This window comes from Mauremys mutica, chromosome 15 (assembly GCF_020497125.1).
Source record: "Mauremys mutica isolate MM-2020 ecotype Southern chromosome 15, ASM2049712v1, whole genome shotgun sequence".
NCBI classification, from domain to species: Eukaryota; Metazoa; Chordata; order Testudines; family Geoemydidae; genus Mauremys; species Mauremys mutica.
This window is the reverse complement of record NC_059086.1, coordinates 26413638-26436927: the sequence shown is the minus strand read 5'-3', so window position 1 is coordinate 26436927 and position 23290 is coordinate 26413638. Positions and strand designations below refer to the sequence as shown.

The following is a 23290-nucleotide window of genomic DNA, read 5'->3' as shown; positions in this document are numbered from 1 at the left end:
TTAACAGGCCAATGCTCAAACCACTGAGCTATCCCTTTCCCCCTTCTGGGCTTCTCTGGGCTTGGCTATTCTGAGAAGAGTCACAGAGGTCCAGGCCAAAAGGAGTCACCAGATTATCCAGTTTGACCTCCTGTATATCATAGGCCACCAGTTCCACCCAGCACCAGCACACTAAACCCAATAAACAAAATCAGGCGAAAGTATTACAGTCTGCAAGAGACTTAGAAAGTTGTGTGCCACAGGCAGACAATAGGAAGGATAGGGGTGCATCAGCGCCCAAGTCTGCTGCAATGGCTGGGAACTGATTAGGTGAGAAATACCCAGATAGTCCCAGCAAGCAACCCTCACCCCACACTGCAGAGGAATGCAAAAAACAAAAACCAACCAATCCCCACCACCAAATCCCTGGCAAATCCCTGGCAATGTGATCCGGAGAAAATTCCTTCCTGACCCCATATGTTACAGCTCGCTAGACCCTGAGCATATTGTGCCATCTGCCTTTTTTGCTACTTCACTGTTCACTCCCCTTTACAGATAATTAATAAACATATTAAACAACAGAGGGCCTAGTACAGACCCTTTAGGCACCCTCTATTCTCCTTAATTGATCATTCAGTCCTATTCTTTCTATCTTTGAGCCAGTTTCTGTGCCATGACAGAACTTTGCCTCTCACCCAATGATTACTTAGTTGTAGGGCTGTCAAGCGATTAAAAAGAATCATCAAGATTAATTGCATGATTAGAAAAACTTAATCACAATTAATCACACTGTTAACAATAAAATACCATTTATTTAAATATTTTTGGATGTTTTATATATTTTCAAATGTATTTATTTCAGTTACAACACAAAATAAAAAAGTGTACAGTGCTCACTTTATATTTATTTTTTATTATAAATATTTGCACTGTAAAAAAACAAAATAAATATTATTTTTCAATTCACCTAATACAAGTACTGTAGTGCAATCTCTTTGTCATGAAAGTTGGACTTACAAATGTAGAATTATGTACAAAAAATGCATTCAAAAATAAAACAATGTAAAATTTTAGAGTCTGCAAGTTCACTCAGACCTACTTCTTATTGAGCCAATTGCTAAGACAAACAAGTTTGTTTACATTTGCAGGAGATAATGCTGCCTGCTTCTTGTTTACAATGTCACCCGAAAGTGAGAACACGTGTTTGCATGGCACTGTTGTAGCCAGCATTGCAAGATATTTACATTCTAGATGCGCTAAAGATTTGTATGTCCCTTCATTCTTCAACCACGATTCCAGAAGACATGCATCCATGCTGATGATGGATTCTGCTCAATAACAATCCAAAGCAGTGCAGATTAATGCATTTTCATTTTCATCATCTGAGTCAGATCCCATCTGCAGAAGGTTGATTTTCTTTTTTGGTGATTCAGGCTCTGTAGTTTCTGCATCACAGTGTTGCTCTTTTAAGACTTCTGAAAGGATGCTCCACACCTCATCCCTCTCAGGTTTTGGAAGATACTACAGATTCTTAAACCTTGGGTCGGTTAGAAATCTTACATTGGTACCTTCTTTGCATTTTGTGAAATCTACAGTGAAAGTGTTCTTAAAACAAATATGTGCTGGGTCATCATCTAGCCTGGTGGTTTGGGCATTGGCCTGCTAAACCCAGGGCTGTGAGTTCAGTCATTGAGAGGGATCTGGGTCAAAAAAAAAGGTTGGGGATTGGCCTTGCTTTAAGGGCCACATGAAGCCTAGTACATTGGCCTGAGGGCCGCATTACTGACACCTCCCCCACACCATCCTTGGCCCCGCCCCCACTCCACCCCTTCCATGAAGCCCCTCCCCTGACCTGCCTTGTCCCACCCCTTCCCCGAAATCCCCACTCCAAATCCATCCCCTCCCTGCCCCCAGGGGGTGCAGGAGGGGTATGGCAGGAGCTCAGGGCAGGGGATTGGGGTGCAGGAGGGGTGCAGCAGTGGGTTGGCGTTTGGGGTGCAGGAGGGCTGGGGCAGGGGGCTCAGGGAAGGGGGCTGGGGTGCAGGAGTGGTGCGGGGTGCAGCAGGAGGTCCGGGTGCAGGGTACAGCAGGGGGTTGCAGTGCAGCAGGGGGCTCAGGACAGTGGGTTGGGGTGTAGGAGGGGTGTGGCAGGAGGTCGGGGCAGGGGGTTTGACTGCAGGAGGAGTTCAGGGTGCAGGCTCTGTCCGCCTGTCCACCCGCCCAGCCCCCACGCTGCTCCAGGAAGTGGCTGGAATGTGGGGGAGCAGGGGCACGGGGTGTATGTGTGGCTCTTGCTTCAGGCACCGCCCCCAGCATCTCCCATTGGCCGGGAACAGGGAACCGTGGCCAATGGGAGCTGCTAGAGGAGGTGCCTGAAGCAACATCAACACACACCCCTGTGCCCCTTCTCCTTCTCCTTCTCCGTCTGCTTCCTGGAGCAGCACGGGGGCAGGGCACGCAGGGGGGATCCTGCCCTGCCCCCAGTGCGCATCAGGCCAAAGCCGCTCTAAGTAAATGCTGGAGGAGAATGGGGGAGCTGCGAGGACCTCGTGGGCTGCAGAAAATAACCTTGTTTGAGACCCCTGGACTAGATGTTCTCCTGAGGTCCCTTCCAACCCTGATATTCTCTGACTGCTAAAACTTGAAATATATGGCAGAATGCAGGTAAAACAGAGCATCAAGACATACAATTCTTCCCCAAGGAGTTCAGTCACAAATTTTAGTAACACACTATTTTTTTTAACGGGCATCATCAGCATGGAAGCATATCTTCCGGAATGGTGTCCGAAGCATGAAGGTCCATATGATTGTTTAGCATATCTGACAAGTAAATACCTTGCAATTCCAGCTACAAAAGTGCCATGCAAATGCCTGTTCTCACTTTCTGGTGACATTGTAAATAAGAGGAGAGCTGCACTATTTCCTGTAAATATAAACAAACTTGTTTGTCTAAGAGATTGTCTGAACAAGTAGGACTGAGTGGAGTTGTAAGCTCTGAAGTTTTACATTGTTTTGAGTGCAGTTATGTAACAAAAAAAATTCTACATATGTAAGTCGAATCTACATTCACAATGAAGACATTGCACTACAGTACAGTAAGTATGAGGTGAATTGAAAAATACTATTTCTTTTATTATTTTACTGTGAAAATATTTGTAATCAAAAATAATATACACCTTGATTTCAATTACAGCACAGAATACAATGTATAAGAAAATGTACAAAATTATCCAAAACATTTAATACATTTCAATTGGTATTCTTTTGTTTAACAGTGCAATTAAAACTATGATTAATAGTGATTAATTTTTTAAAGTGCAATTAATTTTTTTGAGTCAATCACGTGAGTTAACTGAAATTAATCGATAGCCCTACTTAGTTTCTTTGCTAACCACCTAAAAGGGACTTTGTCAAAGGCTACAGAAAGGCCAAATAAATTATATTAATTGGTTCTCCTTTATCCACTATCTAGTGGATTAGAAAGACATGCTACTCCATTGCAGAAGCCATGCTGGCTAGTCCCTACCATGTCATGATCATGAAGGTGGCCTATAATTCTATGTATAATTATAATTTCCACCTATATAACCAGGAAAGAAAGTAAGGCTCACTGGTCTATTACACCCAGATCATCTAAATGTAAATGTCTACATCTAGGAACAAAGAATGTCGGCCATATTTATAGGATGTGGGGGGCTCTTTCCTGGGAAGCAGTGACTGAAAAAGATTTTGGGATCATGGTGGATAATCTTAGAATCATAGAAGATTAGGGTTGGAAGAGACTTCAGGAGGTCATCTAGTCCAACTGCTGCTCAAGGCAGGACCAACACCAACTAAATCATCCCAGCCAGGGCTTTGTGAAGCCAGGCCTTAAAAACCTCTAAGGATGGAGGGGGGAGGGATAGAGTGGTTTGAGCATTAGCTTGCTAAACCCAGGGTTGTGAGTTCTAATCCTTGAGGGGGCCACTTAGGGATCTGGGGCAAAATCAGTACTTGGTCCTGCTAGTGAAGGCAGGGGGCTGGACTTGATGACCTTTCAAGGTCCCTTCCAGTTCTAGGAGATAGAACTTCATGGAGATTCCACCACCTCCCTAGGTAACCCATTCCAGTGCTTCACCACCCTCCTAATGAAATAATGTTTCCTAATATCCAACCTAGACCTCCTCCACTGCAACTTGAGATCATTGCTCCTTGTTCTGTCATCTGCCGCCACTGCTGCCTTCTCTCTTTAGGAGACATCCAAGACTGAAATAGTAAGGGTGCTATTGGATTGGCAGAGCTATGTGGAAGAAACTTGCAAAAGTCCTGTTTCCAGATAACACCATGTTTTATCTAGTTCTACTGCCATTCTTCTTTTGAGAGCACTAAATTAACTTGCCCTTCCTTCCACCAAATATACGCTTTTCTAATGGTTCCTCAAATATTTTCTTGCCTTCAAAAATGTGCTTTTCTCTGCCTGACATCAATTTCTCCCCCTTCATAGAATCATAGAAGATTAGAGTTGGAAGAGACCTCAGGAAGTCATCCAGTCCAATCCAGTCCAATCCTCAAAGCAGGACCAACACCAGCAGGACCAATAATCAGCTGAACATGAGCTCCCAGTGCAATGCTATGGCCAATAGGGCTAATGTGAACCTTGGATGCAAAAATGGGGAATCTTGAATAGAAATAGAGAGGTTATTATATCTCTACATTTGGCGGCAGTGCGACTGCTGCTGGAATACTGTGCCCAGTTCTGGTGTCCACAATTTAAGAATAATGTTGAAAAATTGGAGAGGGGTCAGAGAAGAGTCCTGAGAATTAGAAAACATGTCTAATAGTGTGAGACTCAAGGAGCTCAATCTCTTTAGTTTAACAAAGAGAAAGTCAAGAGGTGACTTGATTACAGTCAATGAGTCCCTGCATGGGGAACAAATATTTACTAATCTAGCTCGTCAATCTAGCAGAGAACAGTCTAAGACGATCTAATGGCTGGGAGTTAAAGCTCAACTAATTCAGACTGGAAATAAGGTATGAATGTTTAACAGTGAGAGTAATTAACCACTGAAACAATTTACCAAGGTTTGTGGTGGATTCTCCATCATTAACAATTTTAAAATCCAGATTGGATGTTTTTCTGAAAGATCTGCCCTAGGAATTATTGTGGGGAAGTCCTCTGTCCTGTGTTCTACAGGAGGTCACACTAGATAATCACAGTGGCCCCTTCAGGCCTTGGAATCTATGAATCTATGATCACAATGGTCCTTTCAGGTCTCTGTCGTGTCCTACCCAGGGATGGTAATTTGCTGCTCTTTGAGGACCTGATCCTGAACCCATTGAAGGCAGTTGAGTCTTTCCATTGATTTCAGTAAGCTTTAGATAAGGCCCTAATTTATCAGCTTCCTCCAGAAACTCCTCTTTTGACCCCTCCAGGTCTGACGCTGCCTCGTCTTCACTGTGATACCTGAAAAGAGTGGGTGTCTTCCCAATGCTGAGCAGTATAACCCCCCAGCAGAAGGGTGCATGTTTTGTCACAGGAGAAGGGAGTGCAAGCTAAGAATTAATCTAGTGTTTTACACTCTATGGATCACATGCTCAAATGGAAGAAATTGGTGAAGAGAAAAATACTCAAAAGGACAAAAGTGGTAAAAGCAGCAAAGAATCCTGTGGCACCTTACAGACTAACAGACATTTTGCAGCATGAGCTTTCGTGGGTGAATACCCACTTCGTCGGATGCAAAAGTGGTGAAGTGCCAATTAAATCAATAGAGCCAGGGCCGGCTCCAGGCACCAGCTTAGCAAGCAGGTGCTTGGGGCCGCCACTTCAAAGCCGGGCAGCACGTTCAGGTATTTGGCAGCAATTCGGCGGAGGGTCCCTCACTCCCACTCGGAGCGAAGGACCTCCCGCTGAATTGCCGCAGATCGCGATCACGACTTGTTTTGTTTTTTTGGCTGCTTGGAGCCGCAAAACCCCTGGAGCCGGCCCTGAATAGAGCAATATATTTTTTACATAGCAGAGGAACTATGAATATGCTCATGTGTTCAGAGTTGGTTGAAAGTTTTTTTGGGGAATAGTACATAAGCTGAAAAAAATGCATTGGGGGGCACTGAAACTATTCATGAATTTGGATTGACTATGGTAAATACTTTTGGCTGAAGAAATTGGTTTTTTTTAAGTCAAAACAGTTTGTTTCAACCATTTCAAAATGAAACATTGTGTCTTTTCATTTCAAAATGACATTTTAATTTTGAACTTAAGGTATATTTATTTTTAAGGGATGGAAAAACATTTGAAAACTAAATTAAATTAAAAAAAAACAAAAAAAGTTTGATCTCCAATAAAAAACACCTCAGAATTAAAAGAAAAAATAGAACTAATCCTCACTCTAATTAGTTTAGGTTCAGATTTTTTGTTTTGAATGTTTTCTATCCAAAATGGAAAACAAACAAACAAACCCCAACAACAACTCATTTTTTGCTTTAGTGAAAAAAACAAAAAAAAATCAGTTTTGGTTTGAAATAACTAAATTTTTAGTTTGGTTCCTGAGACCAAAAAAAAAATCATTTGCTCAGTTCTATACACGTTACTGTACAATACTTGTTTTTCTTTTTTTTAATTTTATTTTATTTTGCATATATTGAAAAAAAAGGAAACTTACATTAATAGTTGTATAGAGATAAAGATAACAAAAAGAAAATTCTGACTCATATGATGAAATAATAAAGTAAGCCCTCTCATACATTCCAGTCCAGCATACATGTAGCAGAAATGAAATTATGATTTATAATACAGCATCATCTATTTACATCAAACTCACATTTTCCCTTTGCACAGGAGGAACTAGTCTGAAATTGACACACATTCTCATCCCCAGTTAAGAAATCAGATAGGTTATACTCATGTTGCTCTTTATTTCTCTCTTCAAAAAACAAAAATTCTGCATATTTCCAAATTTCTGAAATGTTCCTTCAGTGCCTGAGTGTCCTCTTCTTCCCTCTTCTGCTGGCTCTGACACATTGAAATCAATCTTTGAAAAAGCTAAAGTGAGATGCTTATCTTCCAACATCCTGCACCTCTCATGGCCTGTACAAGTCTACAGGAAAATGAGAAGGAAACATGGAAAACATATTAGCCACCTGCAGATATCATACCATTGATCCCCAGGGAATTTCACCCTATCCCAAACAAAACAAGCCGTTGATTTAAGTGAAGGTTGCAGAGAGAGATATGATTTGTACAACCTGTATTCTGGAGACAGAATGTAAATGTTACAGGCTAAATTGTAACTTGGACTGGACACTGGAATGGGGACGAGATGGACTCTCAGACCCCTGCAATGGCTATCTGGACACTGGTTCCAACCAGGCAAAAATGAGAAAGAGAGAGATGGTGCCACCCACCTGCCTCAATGGGTGGAAAACTTGATGGGCCAGGGGTGATTTGGACAGCCCCAGTAGAAAGCGGGAGGAGAGCACTCACTTCAGAGGTTCTATCCACCTCCTGGACAGCCAGGGACAGAGGGAAGTTGATTGGTCCCTTACTGTCACCTTTGGTTAATTTAAGCTCTAGCCTGGGAAATGTCGAGTCTCTTTTTACTCCATTTCAGCAGCCCCAGCATCACCCCAGTAATGGTGGTTTCGGAGCTGTGTCTTGCCAGTGCTCTGGGCCTGACCGATGGCCTGTTTGGGGGTCAGGAAGGATTTTTTCTTCCCATCAGGTCAAATTAGCAGAGGCCTGGTGGGATTGTTGCCTTCCTCTCAGCACCTGGGAGGCACCGTTAGGTTAATTAGGAATGGGATTTAGTAATTTGTGCTAGTATTTGTCAGGGATATTAGTTCATTGCAACTTGAAGACATTTTCCAGGGGTTAACAGGCTAAAAGGGAAGGGTCCTAGAAGTAAAAGACCTGGGAATTTGCTGTGGGTCCTTGGGTTCATGAGAGAGGATTTTTTGGCCTTTGTGGGCTGAGTCCCCGTTCTAGGACCCTCTGTCCCCCTCACCAGGATAATAGTGGAGGAGGAACCTGAATGTTAGGCATCGGCTGAGAAGAGTTTACCCCGAGTTATGCGTTACGTTATGCGTTACTTAAAATGACTGGTAGGTGACAGTATGGACAACATGGCAGACGGTGCCCCTCTCCTGTGTTAAGTTTAATAAAGTTGCAGCCTGCCATGCAAAATCTGTCCCTGTATCTGTCCTTATTCACCCCATGTGCACATCAAATCAGCCACCTCTCCAATAAATTCTGGTCTAGGAGCCAAAGCCCAGTTTTTGCAAATTTTAGTGTGGCAATTGGTATATAATTATTTGCAGGTGAATGTAAAATTGGTGCAGTCCCTCAAGAATGAAATTCTCTCTCTGCATAAGCAACACAGAAGCAATGCAATTTCCTTTACAAACCATCCATCTATCTATCTATCTATCTTCAACCTTCCCCCACAGAGGCCACCAGATGGGATGTTATAGCATAGAAGATATAGATTAAATCTCAGGAACAACTTCCTAACTGTAAGAACATTAGGAAAATGGAACAGGCTGCCTAGGGAAGTTGTGGAATCTCCTTCACTGGAGGTTTTCAAAAAGAGGCTGAGTAGCCATCTGTCTTGGATAGTTTAGACACAACAAATCCTGCATCTTGGCAGAGATTAGATTAGGTGATCCCTGCAGTCCTTTCTGACCCCATGGTTCTATGATTCTCTGAGATTGCAGGCCTGGTTCTGCCACTCTTAGTCACTTTGAAAAGTACCTTGCTCTACTAGTCAGTGATGCGCATAACACGTGAGTGCTCCCTATAAGTAAAAGGGCAGAACCTAGCCCTGTTTCAGTGCATTTGCCCATTCTAAGTGTGAACTCTTTGTTGAGACTACAAACAATCATGCTTAATGTGGAGATGGGTCTCCTTATTTATGGCTAAATCTGGGGCAGATATTTACAGAACATTGGGCCTAAATTTTCAAAAGTGACTAGCAATTTTAGGAGCACATATTAAGGCACCTTAAAAGGGCCTGATTTTGTGAAAATCAGGTTTTTCTAGGATGCATCAGTGTAGATGCCCAAAATCATGAGCCACTTTTAAAAAATTATTTTTAACTTGGTAGACAATTTTTTTCTGTTTATAAATTGGCTAAACAGATTGTGATTATCTCAAATGTATTAATAACATGAACTTATTAACTAAACAGTTTCAGTGAAATATTCTTGGTATGTAGCCCATTTAGATGAAGTTCATTACATTTGATAATATAAATCTAACAGATCATTGTAATCTCTTCAGTGGTTGGTTGAGGGTAACACAGTCAGGTTTGCAGTGTGAACATTCATGGCTGAAATAGAAATTCTCTCTCTATGACTCTTGATCTAACATTTACTTCTGATTTTCTGACTCCATGACTGTACAGAAGCAAACTCATCAATGGAGTAGTGCAGAAAGCAAAAGTATGACAGATGAGAATGCCATCAAGGAAAATCCAGAGTTTCTTTCTGAGCAAATATTTGACAGGAAAAAAAAAACCAAACACCGCTATTTTCAGATATTAGCTCAGGTCTAATTTTACCACTTACCCTCTAAAAAAGACACAGGAATCCCAGCCTGTTTCGCAAAGGCAGTAGAACAAATTTTATGATAATATAGTAATTGCAGGTTCATACCTGTGATTTGGAGGCTGGTTTTTGTATTATGAAATTCCAGGGTATCCATAATTCAACTTAATTGGAAAATGCAACACTTCTGGTGGTAACGGGCCTGACCCAGGACTCATTCAAATTATTGCTAGCCTTTCCATTGATCAGGACCAAAAGACTCCAAGTGCCAGGAAGCAAAACCCATTCAGTCTGATGTTTATGGTCTTTCTTCTCTTTCTTGGATCAACGTTTCCTTGATTCATAGAGTTTAAGGACAGAAGCGACTAATAGATCATCTAATCTGACCTCCTGTATAGCACAGACCCATGAATTTCACCCAGTTACCTCTCAGTTGAGCCCAATAAGTTTTGTTTGGCTAAAACATCGTCCATAGAGGTGTCCAGTCTTGACCTGAAGCTATCAAGTGATGGAGAATCCACCACTTCCCTGTTTGCTCTAAGGGTGAGTCACCCTCACCGTCAAAATGAAAACCTTATTTCCAGTGCATTTAATCAGAGATTTCAAAATCTCTCACTGGTGGGATTCAGCCTACAGGAAACATTTTCCCCACTAGTTTACCCTTCTGAATGTTAGAATGCAATGAATTTAGGCTGCTCCTCCATGGGTCAGGGAGCGAGACCTGGATCTGCCTCTGATTGTTCTTGTTCTATTTCCTGCCCCACTTCTACAGAAAATCAGATTCCTCAAGCTTAGGGCAGAAGGGGTCAAAAAGGGTGGAGAAAGCTCTACATCAGTATGAATAAGTGCCAAGGATCCAGGCACTGGTAATTAAGCACATGCATAATTTGAAGCACATGAACAATCCCACTAATTACATACCTGGTGAAATGTATACAAGTGTTTAAGTCCCTTGCTGAGTCTGGGCTGAGGCCATCAGTGGGCTGGATCACTTACCATTCACATATAGTGGAAAGGCAGATTCATACTTCTGTTTTGAGTGACGTGTAGAACGAGGCACATCCTCTAGATCAAAATTTTGATAGATTTGCTCCGGGGCTTCTTTGCCCTTTAAATCAATGGGGACATGTTATGCTGGGTTCAAAGGTGCTATTTTCTGGCTGAAATGCTGTCAGAAAGCTGAGATTTAAAGGCACAGCCAAAGTAGCTTCTCAGAGAGTGATCAAACATACCCATTATTAAATGCAAAGGGGGAATTTTGTTAACTGATAATAACTAAATAATGAACATACTGGGTGAAATACTGGTTCCACTGAAGTCAATGACAAAACCACATTGTGACTTCCACTTGAGGATCTCAGAATACTGTACAAACTATAGCTAATCAGCCCCAACATCCCCATGTGTACTTTATAACTAGTCAAATCTGATGCTGGCAGCAGATGCTTCAGAGGAAAATGGATATTACACAGTCTGCAAAGATTAATGTATCATTTTACATTATACATTGCAAGCATCTCCATTGAGTTCAATAGCACTGCACACACAGCATAAAGTTAAGCATGTGCATAAGAATTTGCAGGATGGAGGCCTTAGATTGTAAGCGCCTCAACTCAGTGGCCATCTGTTTGTTATGTGTGTGTACAGAGCGTAGTGCAATAGGATGCTGATCAATCCCTGGAGCTTCAAGGCATTACTGCATCATTGAAATGGCCAGAAACCTGGATTTCTGTTCCTTAGGAAATTGAGACATTCTGAAATGTATTTTTGTTCAAAACTGGAATGAAAAGTCAAAATGGGAAAATTGACCAAGACACTAAATATCTGAAATTTTTCATTCCAGAAATACTGAAATAGCCTTATCAAAACATTTCTGAAAGGCTGGAATGATTCATTGTGACAATCATTCTGACTCTTAAATAACATCATATCATATCATATCATATCGTATTGTATCATATCATAACATGCCTAAATGCCTAGACTATTCTATTCTATTCTAACATAAAAGTTGAAACCATAAAGTTGAAACACATTTTTGACTATATTGAAATGAAATGTTTTGATAACATTCTCTCGAAAATTTTAACAAAATTCCCATGAAATATTTTGATTTTGTTGAATCAGCATTTTCTGATGGATAACTGTCCTGTCACAAAATTTTCAACCAGCTATAATAATAAAAGAAATAATAAAAAAGAAATCCTGCAAGAGGCAGCTAGGAAATAATCTGCCCATAGGGAAAGTCTCTTCTAACCCCCAGTTGTTCCAGGATAGTTGATGATCTGAAGCAGGCAGCTATATTTCTTCCAAAAGTCTTGGTGAATTGTAAACCTGACTACTGTAATTCTACATGTCCTCGTTAACCAGATAAATAACCAATCCTTTGGTGAATCCAGCTGAATTCAGCACAGAAGGAGATGCTTCTCTGTACAGATTGTATCTTTCTGGCTTGAAAAATGAAATAAGAATATATAGTCCTGCCGTGGAGTGTAAGTGAAAAAAACTGTGTGGATAAGTACTAGTTATTGGAGAGGAGGGAATTCAATCTCACCTAACCTGTTGTCTTCATACATGTTTGAAAATGTCATCACTAAGATCATCCTAGATCACCCTGCAGATGTATTCATTAGTAAATTAACATTTTCATCTATCCACAAAATGGATATCAATGTTAATAAATTTTGTATTAATCATGGAAACCCTAGTGATATACTAATACATGTATTGGTAGCTTGAGGAATTATAGCAGGGTGCTATTTTCTTGCTATTACAGTAGGATCATTTTTACATATCTAAATAGCAAGAGATATAACTCTAAACTGCATAATTCCCCTGAACACATGATATCCCAGTGGAACTGACTCCTCCCAGAGATGAAAACCTTACTGGTAAATATTGCTGGCCAGAAAACAGGTTTTCTGTCCTATGGAAAATTTTGAGACTTCAATTTTTTTTCATCCAGAATCAAGATGAAAAACAAAAAAAAAATCAGATTTTTTTGTGATGCACAATTCTGGGAAAACATTGTTTTGAGGCAAACAAAATGTTCTCTTTCAATAAATCTGAAACACTTTGTTTTAATTTTGACCAATCTTTATATTTTCAATTTTGTGTATAATTTCTCAAATGAAAAAGCTGTTTCCCAAATTTCCTGTCTCTAATTATGATCACAGCTGGGACCTTGAAGCACTATCATAATGGAAATTATAATTTATTAGAATTTTTTTAAGGAAAATACATCTAAACAGGAAATCATTGCTGTATAATATGTCAGATTTTCAGTATATCATTATGGTTTAACAGCCAGCATAATCACTTACCATGCCATGGGAATATGCAACCCCATTGTTATCTGTAAAAAAAGGGTCACATTTATAACAATGTTTGTTATAACACAGTTTCTGGTAAGATTTTGCTGTAAGGAGCTTTAAAAAGTGAATTTGTCCCTTACAATATGTTTAACTGATGTCTCAGCAAATGTAATAGGCACAACATAGTTCCCAAAAAGATTTTTTTAGATATTTAAACTCAGAGCTGATTATTGAAATCAACCTGTTGAGCTATACATCTGGAAGTGGTAATTTGGGATGGATTTGTACTCCAGACCTGATTTGTGCCAGATGCACATTCATACAGAGCTACTTCTGAAATCAGTTATAATCAACATAGCTTTAAAATGGCAATGTGGCCCAGAGAACTGGTCACTACACAGTTAAAGTCAAGAGACATGGGATTATTCCTAGTTTCTCCACTCAGCTGCTAATAGAGAGCAAAATAGGATGTTATGTTTTCTAACCATTGAGGAAGGCATTAGGCACCATGCTGATAAATTCAGTACTGAGGTTAATCAGAAATACTGGTAGTTAAAAATTGCTGCTGGTGGAAATAATTTCTGTACTTATTCCAATATGTGCTCTTAACTAACTTGTCAGAGATCCTGGCCCCTGAATTACTACATAAACTTCACCAAACTTCCCATTCCTCCAAAAAACAAACAGCAAATGCATCTGTAGCTCAGAGCAAGAAGTGATTAATGTGTCTGATTTTCATACCCGTATACTGATCTTCAGTGGGTTTATCATTCCTCTCACGAAGGCTTTGCAACCTAATATAAGCAAGAGATATTTCATATTTATAGTCTAAAATAAGAGATGGACCTGGCTCAAAATCGTGAAAATCATACAGACTGAACACAGATGCTGTGGGGAGTTAGAATCCAAATCTGCATCCACATCTGAACTGCACAAGTAGTCCCTGTCTCATAAGGATGCTGAATGAAACCCTGCATCCAAGCACCACAGTCCCAAACTATGGAGTGTTCCGGCTGCACATCTGAATTTTGAAATTAAGTGCCATCTCTCTTTAAGAAGTATATGCAAGAAAAGTGACAAAGAGGCTGCTATTGAGCCACAACCTTAGTAATTAGTTGGTTGGGAAATTCAGTTATGTTGAACTATAAAAGGTTTCATGGGAAAGGGTAGATTTGACAAAATTTTTGACTGGAGAAAGTCAAAATGAATTACTCCAACTTTTTCATTTTATTTCAATACTGTTAAAACTTTTTGTTTCAATAACTTCAAAAGTTTAGCTTCAGTAAGGCCAACATGTTTCATTTCAACTTTGTTTCGATTAATTTCATTGTGACTTTTATATTGTTAAAATATTAATTTTAATGATTTATAAATAAATTTATACATTTATGAATCATACAGTTAATATGTCATAGCATAGTATAATGTTTCAATGTTATGAAAACAAAACCTTTTAATGTTTCCAAAACTATTTTGTGGGAATTTTGGTTTTGCAGAAAATGTCAACATTTTGATTTTTCATTCCTATTTGGCATGACAACAAGGGCAGGTCTTCACTACACGCCAGATCGGCAGGTCGTAATCGATCTATCAGGGATCGATCACTACTCATCTAGACGTGGATAAATCAGTCCCCGAACGCACTCCCTGTCGACTCCGGAACTCCAGCTCATGAGAGGCAGAAGCGGAGTTGATGGTGTAGCAGTAGCGGTCAACTTGCCGCCGTCCTCATGGCCAGGTAAGTTGACCTAAGGTACACCGACTTCAGCTACACTATTCGCATATCTGAAGTCGGCCTATCTTAGGTTAACCCTCACCTCCCAGTGTAGACCAGGGCCAAATGTTGAAATGTTGGAATTTCCTGTGCAATGGACATTCTGTTTTCTGATGAGTGGTTTGCAACCCAGTATTGCTGGATTAGGAGAAAGCAGCTTATCTTTTTCCCTCTGACCAGAAGCAGGGTTGGAGTAGGAGGCAGCTCATAGCCACATCATCCTGGGGCCATGCCTCTGCTGGAAACTGTCATATTTTAACCCTGCCCTGACAACCTGCACGTAAGAACTAGTGCAGAACTGCAGGGGCAAAGCTTACCACTTGTTAGTGGATTTTGCCTCAGGCTAGCTGGAGTTTTCTTGGTGGGGAAGGACTCACAGATGGACACAGCCACTAGATCACTAATGGAGCTAATCTCTGTCTTTGTTCACACCCCTTTATACTGCAACTCTTAAAGTGGGGACTGTCATACTCTGTGTTTGTACAACACCAAGCACAACTGGGCCGAGTCTGTTTGAGGCCTCTAGACACTGTTGCAATAGCAATGATTAATCATAACAATAGCAAGAACAACCATATAATTAATGATTAATAATAATATGTAGACTTTAAACTGTCTGGAGCAGGGACAGTCTTCTCTGTTACATGTGTGTTCACTGACCAACACAAAGGGACCCTGATTTCATGAATGAAGTCACTAGCTATCAAGCATCATCATTACCTCAGATACTATAGTGATGATGGGGAGCCATAACATAATCCAGGTAGACAGCTGAAGTACCATATATATCTCACAACAGCATCACTATTTAGGGGGGGCTGCTGTAAGTACCAAACCCTCTGACTTGGCACAAGTTGATATATTACATGGGAGTGATCTCTTTCTGTCTGTAACGTGAGAGGTATGATGGAATTACCCCATTCTTACCTTTCTTTTCTTCTTTTAGTTACAACTGGGAAAAAAAACAAATTAGAAAGGTTTAGAGAAAAATTCTTTGCCTCTCCCCAGAATATCAATGAGAGGGAGAGGAAGTTAAACAAACTACTTACGGGATAAGGAGACAGAGGTTTGTTTCTGGAGTTCTGTTAAGATTTAGGTTAGAGTTAGGGCTAGGTGAAGAGATCATCAGAGCTTATCACAAAAAGGGGAGAACAATTCACAAACTCTTTTAGATTTTTTCCTGATTTTTTTAAATATAAAATTTTGAAATTCATATACTTTCATCTGGCCTTAGAGTTGATAAAAAAATAAAGAAAAAAGTTTTGTGAATGTTTTTCTAGTTTATGTGGATTTTCATCCAATTTTTGAAATTTGAAAAATATTGACCAGCTCCCAAGTTCAGACTCAAAGTCAGTCCTGGGCTAGTGTCTAGGCTCAGGGTCAGTGGTGAAATTTGACAAGCTGTGGGTCATATGATTTTGGTCTCAACCATGCAAGTCTCACAAAATCAGTTGTTCTTGCAAGATTTCTTCCATGTCAAGCTAAATCCAAATCAGATCCAGAAAATATATCTCAAGCCAAAACTGTAGGTGCAAGCCATGAAGAGGAGGCGATAAATTGTTCTCCATGTCTGTTAAGTAAAACATGAAATAATGGTCTTAATCTGCAGAAAGGGATAGGTTTTAGGAAAACTTTCTAACTCGAAGGATGGTAAAGCATTGGAATAGGTTACCTAGGTAAGTAGCAGAAGCCCCTTCATTGGAGGATTTTAAGAAGAGGTTAGATAAACATCTGCCAGGGATCATCTAGGTTTATGTGGTCCTGCATGGATGGACTAGATGATCTTTTGAGGTCCTTTCCAGACCTATGATTCTAAGTTCAGAGCTGGGGTTTAACCCCATTTTGCTCTCTTTACCCTCAATGTCTGTAAGGGTTCACATTTCAGGTTCAGATTTTCTATATGACAATTATTTAAATGTTATTCTCTTCAGGTTTCCCACGTCTGAGAACACCATTGAGGTGGGAATCTCTTTTTTATATCTTTTGTTTGCCTCATATACCTGTTCATTTGTGAATAATGTGAGGTTTCCATGTTTACATACCTTTCTTCTTCTTAAGGTAATACACTAGGGGCAGAACAAGAGCCAAAATCACACCCACCAAAACAGGAATTGTAATTGCCAATATTGTATTATTTTCCAGTCCTAGAAAATGAAAAGAACATGGATACACATTCCATTAGACAACAAGGGAGAGGAAGGGCAGGAAAAACTTGATCAAGAGGTGCACATTTTTAACAGTCAGAGTAATAAACCAGTAGAACAATTCGCCAAGGACTGTGGTGGATTTTCCATCACTGGCAGTTTTTAGGTCAGGATTGAACGCTTTCCTAAAAGATTTGCTCTAGTTGGAACAGGAATGAATTCAGGGAGGTTCTATGGCCTGTGTTACACAGGAGGTCAGATGAGATGATCACAATCGTCCTTTCTGGCCTTCTATAATTTATAAGAGGTGGGGAAGGTTGGTTTTGTGGTAACCAGTGGATGAGGCAAAAGGCTTCTCTGTGACCTTGAGCAAGCCATGGAATCTACTCTGGGTATCTGTAAAATGGGGACAATATTTCCCTACTTCACAGGGATGAGGTTCTGGTACAGCTCTTTTAGAGTCCCTTGGAATCAACCATGAGGGAGAGAAGGAGTAGAAACAACATCTGCTCTGGCTTAGGGTGACTACCCACCTTGCATCAAACTATCTAAATGGTGCTTATTAAGTGGCATGCAGGGAAAACCATCCTTTTAATATTCAAGAAAGCAAGAGGTGAGTGAAGAGAAAGGAACACGATACTCAGGGCTTCTCTGCATTACAGAGCCATGGCCAGTGTGACTATGCCAGCAGCACGCCCAGTGGAGACACAGAGTGAGCTGATAGAAGGACAAGGTGGGTGACGTAATATGTGTTAATGGTCCAGCTTCTGTTGGTGAGAGACAAGCTTTCGAGCCACACAGAGCTCTTCTTCAGGTCTCTCTCCCCAACTGAAGCTGGACCATTAATACATATTATTTTGCCCACCTTGTCTTTGTAATATCCTGGATCCAACATGGCTACAATTGCACTTCCCTGAATGACAGACTGACAGAAGCACACTTTTGTTGGCATAGTTGCATCCACACCGGGGTTTGGCAGCATAACTATGTTAACTGAGGTGTGTGAATTTTCCACTTTCCCAGCTGAGATGGCTGTGCTGGCAGGCCTTTGTAGTGTAGACTAAGTCCCAGAATGGGCTCCAGCCTCTTAGCCCACAATAAAAATTACCGACTGTGTCAGAGTAAATACAAATCAGTTACCTTGATAAGGTGGATTCTCAGTCGTGCTGCTTCTGGAACTGGCACCTGCGCAGATAGTGCAAAAGCAGAAAATCGTTGGCACGAGAACAAATGGGGATAAAGTGGCCAGGAACAAATTCAGGCTGGAAATGTGAAGAAGGTTTCTAACCATTAGAGGAGGGAGCCTCCCAATGAGAAAAGTGGGGGGCAAACACAGTCACTAGTTTGAAGTTTATGAAGGGGACGATAAGATGGGGTTATCTGCAATAGCAGGAGCTACATTTGCTGTGGAAGGAGGACCCTTCTAGTCCTGTGCCCCATGTTCCTATGCATGATGCTCCTTGGAAATGCTGAGCCAGCCTCTTAATCCTCTCCTCATCTTAGCGGTGATGTTTCCAGAGGGGGCAGAGGAACTGAAGAAATGTTTTGTAGTCTCAGGCCATATTAACTTTATGCTGGATTTCCCACAGGGCTCAGGGCAACTGGGGAAATTGCCCCCTCAGCTCAGGAGAGTCAGGGTTGCCGGAATGGGCTAGATTTTCAAAACAGCACAGCTCCCATTTAGACACAGTAATAAGTAGCTTGTTTACCAAAAGACTGAAGCTTATTGGGAGCACACTGGGTGCTCACCTGTCGCCATGTTACCAAAGTATGTCCCTAAACATCCACATTTACAACATTAGAGCTGCTGTAATGTTTTTCCCTGAAAATGTTTTTCTTCATGAAAAATGCCTTTGCACCAAAGTGAACATTTTGAAAGTGAGTTATTTCTTGGTTTTTCCAATGAACATTTCATCATGTTTGAGTATTGGTAGAAACTGTCATTATTTGGTTAAAAAAAAAATATAACTGAAACCAAAAAATGTTGCCAACAAAATCTTTGATTTCTGTTTTTTCATCAAAAAACTGGAAAAGTTTCACAAGGAATTTTGAAAGAACTGAAAGTATTCAAAACTACCTGTAAAAAATAGTTTATAGCAATTTTAATTTCTGATAAACAAATGCAATGTTTTATTCTTTAAGTAATTAGCACTGTCTTACCTGTGACCTTCAGATACCAAGCGATGCTCAGCAGAGAATTTAACACCTGGTTATTGTCATTTCTGTACATGTATCCACAGGAAATATTGCCTGAGCTGCCAGCCACACTGTAAGCTAAATCATAAGAGAATTTTCTTCTCCTGGCTTGAAGCCTTGAAATTTCCATCCCATCCTTACAAAAGAAAACAATGGTGACAGGGGCTTCTGCAGGGATTAAACATCTGCCTCTGACAGTGTCCCCCTCTTTAGCAGAGATTGTCCCCAAGAACATCTCAGCGGCAGGAAGTGTGCCTGGAAAAATAAAAACTCAGTGACTCATTGTCCTTAAATAGTTAATTTTCACATAATCAAAGGCCCATTGACATGAATGGGTGCAAGATCAGACTCTGCTAGAATTACTGAACCAATTGTCAGAGAGAAAATCTTTAGACTGAGATTTTAAAAGTAGCCTAAAGGATTTAGGTGCTCAAATTGCCTTCAAACGGATTGGAAATTGGGGGCCTAACCCCCTCAGGTCTCTTTAATGGGGTTTCTTTTGATAGCAGGGGAATTGGAGGCCATGACCTAGGAGGATCTTTCCAGTTCTATGTCCAGTGTTACTAAATACCTTTGCAGATCGGGCCCTTAGGTTCTTTGGGAAATGTAATAGTCTACTTTAATGTCCCGATCTTGCAATGAGCTGTGCAGGGGCAGCCTTCTGCACCCGTGTGGAGTCCATTGACATTAATGAGACTCTATGAACTTCACAGAGTTCACAACAGGATCTGGAGCTTGCCTGACCCTTGGTCAAATTTTAAGCTCACACTGGAGAAACCTCACTGAGGTTAACTGAGTTTCATTAGTTGGTTTTACTTCTGCAGCTGATTTGAGCAAACACTCACCAGAAGAAGTGCAGCTGGAATCCTGCCATTGCTGTGAGGCAAAGCTCAGAGCTTGGAAAAGAAAAGCAAATGTATTTTAGGGAAAGGAAACAAAACAAAAGAAGAAACATTTTCTTTTGTTTTCAAGGTAGAACTTCCCTGTAGTGTAAATGAAATGAAGTTTATGAGTGAAACTAAGATTCACTCCCCCACTATGTACCTATTAAACTACATATAGAATTGGTCACATTTTATACATGTTGATCTTTTAAATTAAATGTTCAGTCTTGTTTTTTACAAAGAGAAATACGTTTCTCCTCATCCTTTTCAATGGCAAATTTCTCATTATAATGTCCAGTAAGTTAATCATATCGTCAATTAAACTAAAAAGACTTTAACTAAATAAAAAGAAAGATAAGAATGATAAAACATCTATGTAGGTACTTAGAGCTGACTGAAAAATTTCCATCAAAACGGTTCAGTGGAAAATTAGGATTTTAGCTCAATGCAATTTTCTGCAGAAAATATGTTCCTTCGACAAAAATTTGAAAAGTCCTAAAATCCAAACTTTTGCAGATAAACCTTTTTGGTGTTGGTGTTTTGTTTTTGAATGATAAGGTGACATTTTACATGGAAACGTTTGACAAACATTCTCTCTCTATATTGTTTCATTTTGTGTGGAATTTTCCACCACACCCACCCCACAAAAAGCCAAACAACCCCCCAGCTCTTGTCACCATGACACTAATCACCATGGTACTTGATTGTTTCACGTCCATCAAAAGCACCCTTTTAAGGAAGGGAACTGTTTTGTAGCCTCTGCTCTTTTTCCTTCCCTTGCTTTAGGGAGCTCTGCTGGGAATGTAAAATGTTTTCTCCTTCATTTTGGTTATGATGGGAATGTTTACCAAAGAGGAGGGGCCCAAAGATGATCAGACTCCGGATTACTCTGATCTCATCCCACAGAGTCTCATTGCCAGACAATGCCTCGTCTCCAGCTCTCCCAGACTCTGCCCTGGACTAGTTGTCCCAAGAAGCATGGCTCCCATGGAGGCTGATGGATGGAGAAGCAGCCGAGGATGTAGCTGGAACCATTAGTGGCTTTGAAGACACGCCCGTGGCAGGCACTGAATGCAGGTTGGGAGCCGGGGACTGGAACGGAGGTGATGTGCTCAGGACAGCCCATCCCACAGAGGAGGCAGATGCTCTATTCTGCCCAAGCTGGAGCCTTTGCATTTGGCTTGAGGGTCAATGAAACAAATAGACTGAGCCAGGCTCATGTGAGCAGCTGCATCCAGCCTGTTCGAGCCTCACCTCCCTCTGTTTCTAACTGGTGACTTTTTAAACTCTGCATCACAGTGTCCCAGTCCAGGGTGCAGGGCCAGCCTCTCATTTACACTACGGCCCTCTGGCAGGGCACAGGGGCCCCAGAGAGATGCATCTACTCCCGCTTCACAGGCTCTTTGCGCTCCAGAACTACACCTCATTAGTGTAAGAAGCATTAGTGTAAAGCAGAATCCAGGCTACAGCAACCTGAAAAAGGGCCTGCGTCTGCTCTCACTCACAGCAGTTCTGCTCTAGTTTAATTCCACTGGGCCCGATCCTTCATCATCCTGCACCTGGCGGGGTTCCCGTCCCAATTTGGTGTACATCATCTCACAAAGGGGAGAGGCAGCTGCTGCTCCTGGCTATCGGTGGGGGAAGGAGAGGGGAACCAGGCTGAAACTCACCATGCATCGTTTCTCAGAGCTCCACACGCACACAACACAGCCAAGTGTCACGATACTCACAGAGAAGCCACAGCCATGGTGTGAGAAGCTCTGTGAGATTCGCCATCTGCTGCACAGCCTGAGAACTCTGGAGTGGTCTCTGCTCCTCACGGCAGGGCTTGTGTCCTGCTACAGCTCCTCCAGAGCATTACGATGTGGAGAAAGTGCTGCTGCTCTGAGCCCTGCTCTGACCCGCCTCTGCTCTTCTGGTTGTGGGTGGATAAGGTGTATCTCAGCTCTCTGCTCTGCACCTCCCTCTTCTTCTGGAGGCTTGTGCAGCTCAGCAGCAGCCTCTCCGCCCTGCTCCCTGAGTAGGTGCAAGAAAACCCACAGTTTCTTCCCACGCTGACCTCTCTCTTTCTCCTTGGAGTGAGGCAGCAGGGATGCTGCTGGAGGCCTGAGCTCTGAGCCTGCTCTTGCTTATAAGAGTTTGGAAGGAGAATGTGCAGTCTCTTTCTCAATCCCTCTGTGCAGGATGGTTGCGGTGGAGAGCTCTCCACATACAGGCTATTTCTACTCCTTTACGTTGTCATGAGAAAAGAGGCTTGAGTCACTCTCTGCACAGGTGAGTCTAATTCTGCTGCCGGCCTATACTGTCTGTGGCCTACGTCCCCCACCCTGACTAAGAATAGAAAGACGCTTACTGCCTTTCACTCCATGAGCCTCACATGGACTTTCTCACACTTGAATTCTTTGCACATACTGAGCTTGGGTCTCCTTTTGTTCTCCCTTATATAAATCATGAGTAGCTTGAAATCAAGATTGGACGTTTTGCTAAAAGAGATGCTCTAGTTTAAACAGGAATTAATTCAGGGAAGTTCTATGGCTTGTGTTATACAGGAGGTCAGACTAGATGATCAGACTCTATCCTGGGAAGCAGTGACTCTGAAAAAACATTGGGGTAGGGGAGAAAGAGGGTGAATAATCATCTGAACATGAGCTCCCAATGTGATACTATGTTCAAAAGAGCCAATGTGTTCCTGGGAGCATAAAGAGGGGAATTCTGAATAGCAGTAGAAAGGTTATTTACCTCTGTATTTGGCACTGATGTCACTGCTGCTGTATCCAGCCCTGTTGCCCACAATTCAAGAAGGATGTTGATAAATTGGAGAGGATTCAGAGAAGAGCCAGGAGAATGATTAATGGATTATAAAACCTGCCTTATCTTGATGCACTCAAGGAGCTCAATCTATTTAGCATGACAAGGAGAAGGTTAAGGGGTAATGATCCCAGTCGTTAAGTAGCTACATTGGGAACAAATATTTAATAGTGAGGTCTTCAATCTAACAGAGAAAGAGATAACATGATCTAATGGCTGGAAGCTGAAGCTAGACAAATTCAGCCTGGAGATAAAGCGTACATTCTTAAAGGGGAGGTAATTAACCACTGGAACAATTTACCATGGGCGATGGTGGATTCTCCATCAGTGACCATTTTTTAATTGAGACTGGATATTTTTCTAAAAGATCTTCTCTGAGAATTCAGGGAAATTCTCTGGTCTGCGTTATACAGGAGGTCAGATGATTACACTAGTTCCTTCTGGCCTTAGAATCCACGAATCTAGGGTCACAGTGTTCTCTTTGGACCTTATGATCTATGCACTTCATGTTGCCATTTACCCCACTGGAAAGTGAGCTGAAAATGCTGCCAAATCACTCTGCATGCCCTGTTCACTGGGATAAATGGTGAGTAGGACTGGTTGAAATGTTTCTAATGAAACTTGTTTCCCAAGAGAAAATGTGATTTTTGGCAAAATCAAAAAATTCTGCAG

The 23290-nt window shown here is 41.3% G+C and overlaps 1 protein-coding gene across 1 annotated transcript; it reads right to left on the bottom strand.

The window, feature by feature from the left end:
• Window positions 1-6668: 6668 nt before the first annotated feature.
• On the bottom strand, window positions 6669-21594 carry LOC123349751. Its single transcript, XM_044987920.1, has 11 exons — window positions 21541-21594; window positions 19772-19822; window positions 18891-19181; window positions 17871-17915; window positions 16629-16730; window positions 15636-15668; window positions 15514-15538; window positions 13554-13606; window positions 12822-12853; window positions 10495-10606; window positions 6669-7052 (listed from the first exon to the last, which is right to left on the bottom strand). Exons 1-11 carry the CDS (start codon window positions 21584-21586, stop codon window positions 7036-7038), a joined length of 807 nt encoding a protein of 268 aa, XP_044843855.1. The 5' UTR covers window positions 21587-21594; the 3' UTR covers window positions 6669-7035.
• Between the last annotated feature and the right edge of the window lie 1696 nt (window positions 21595-23290).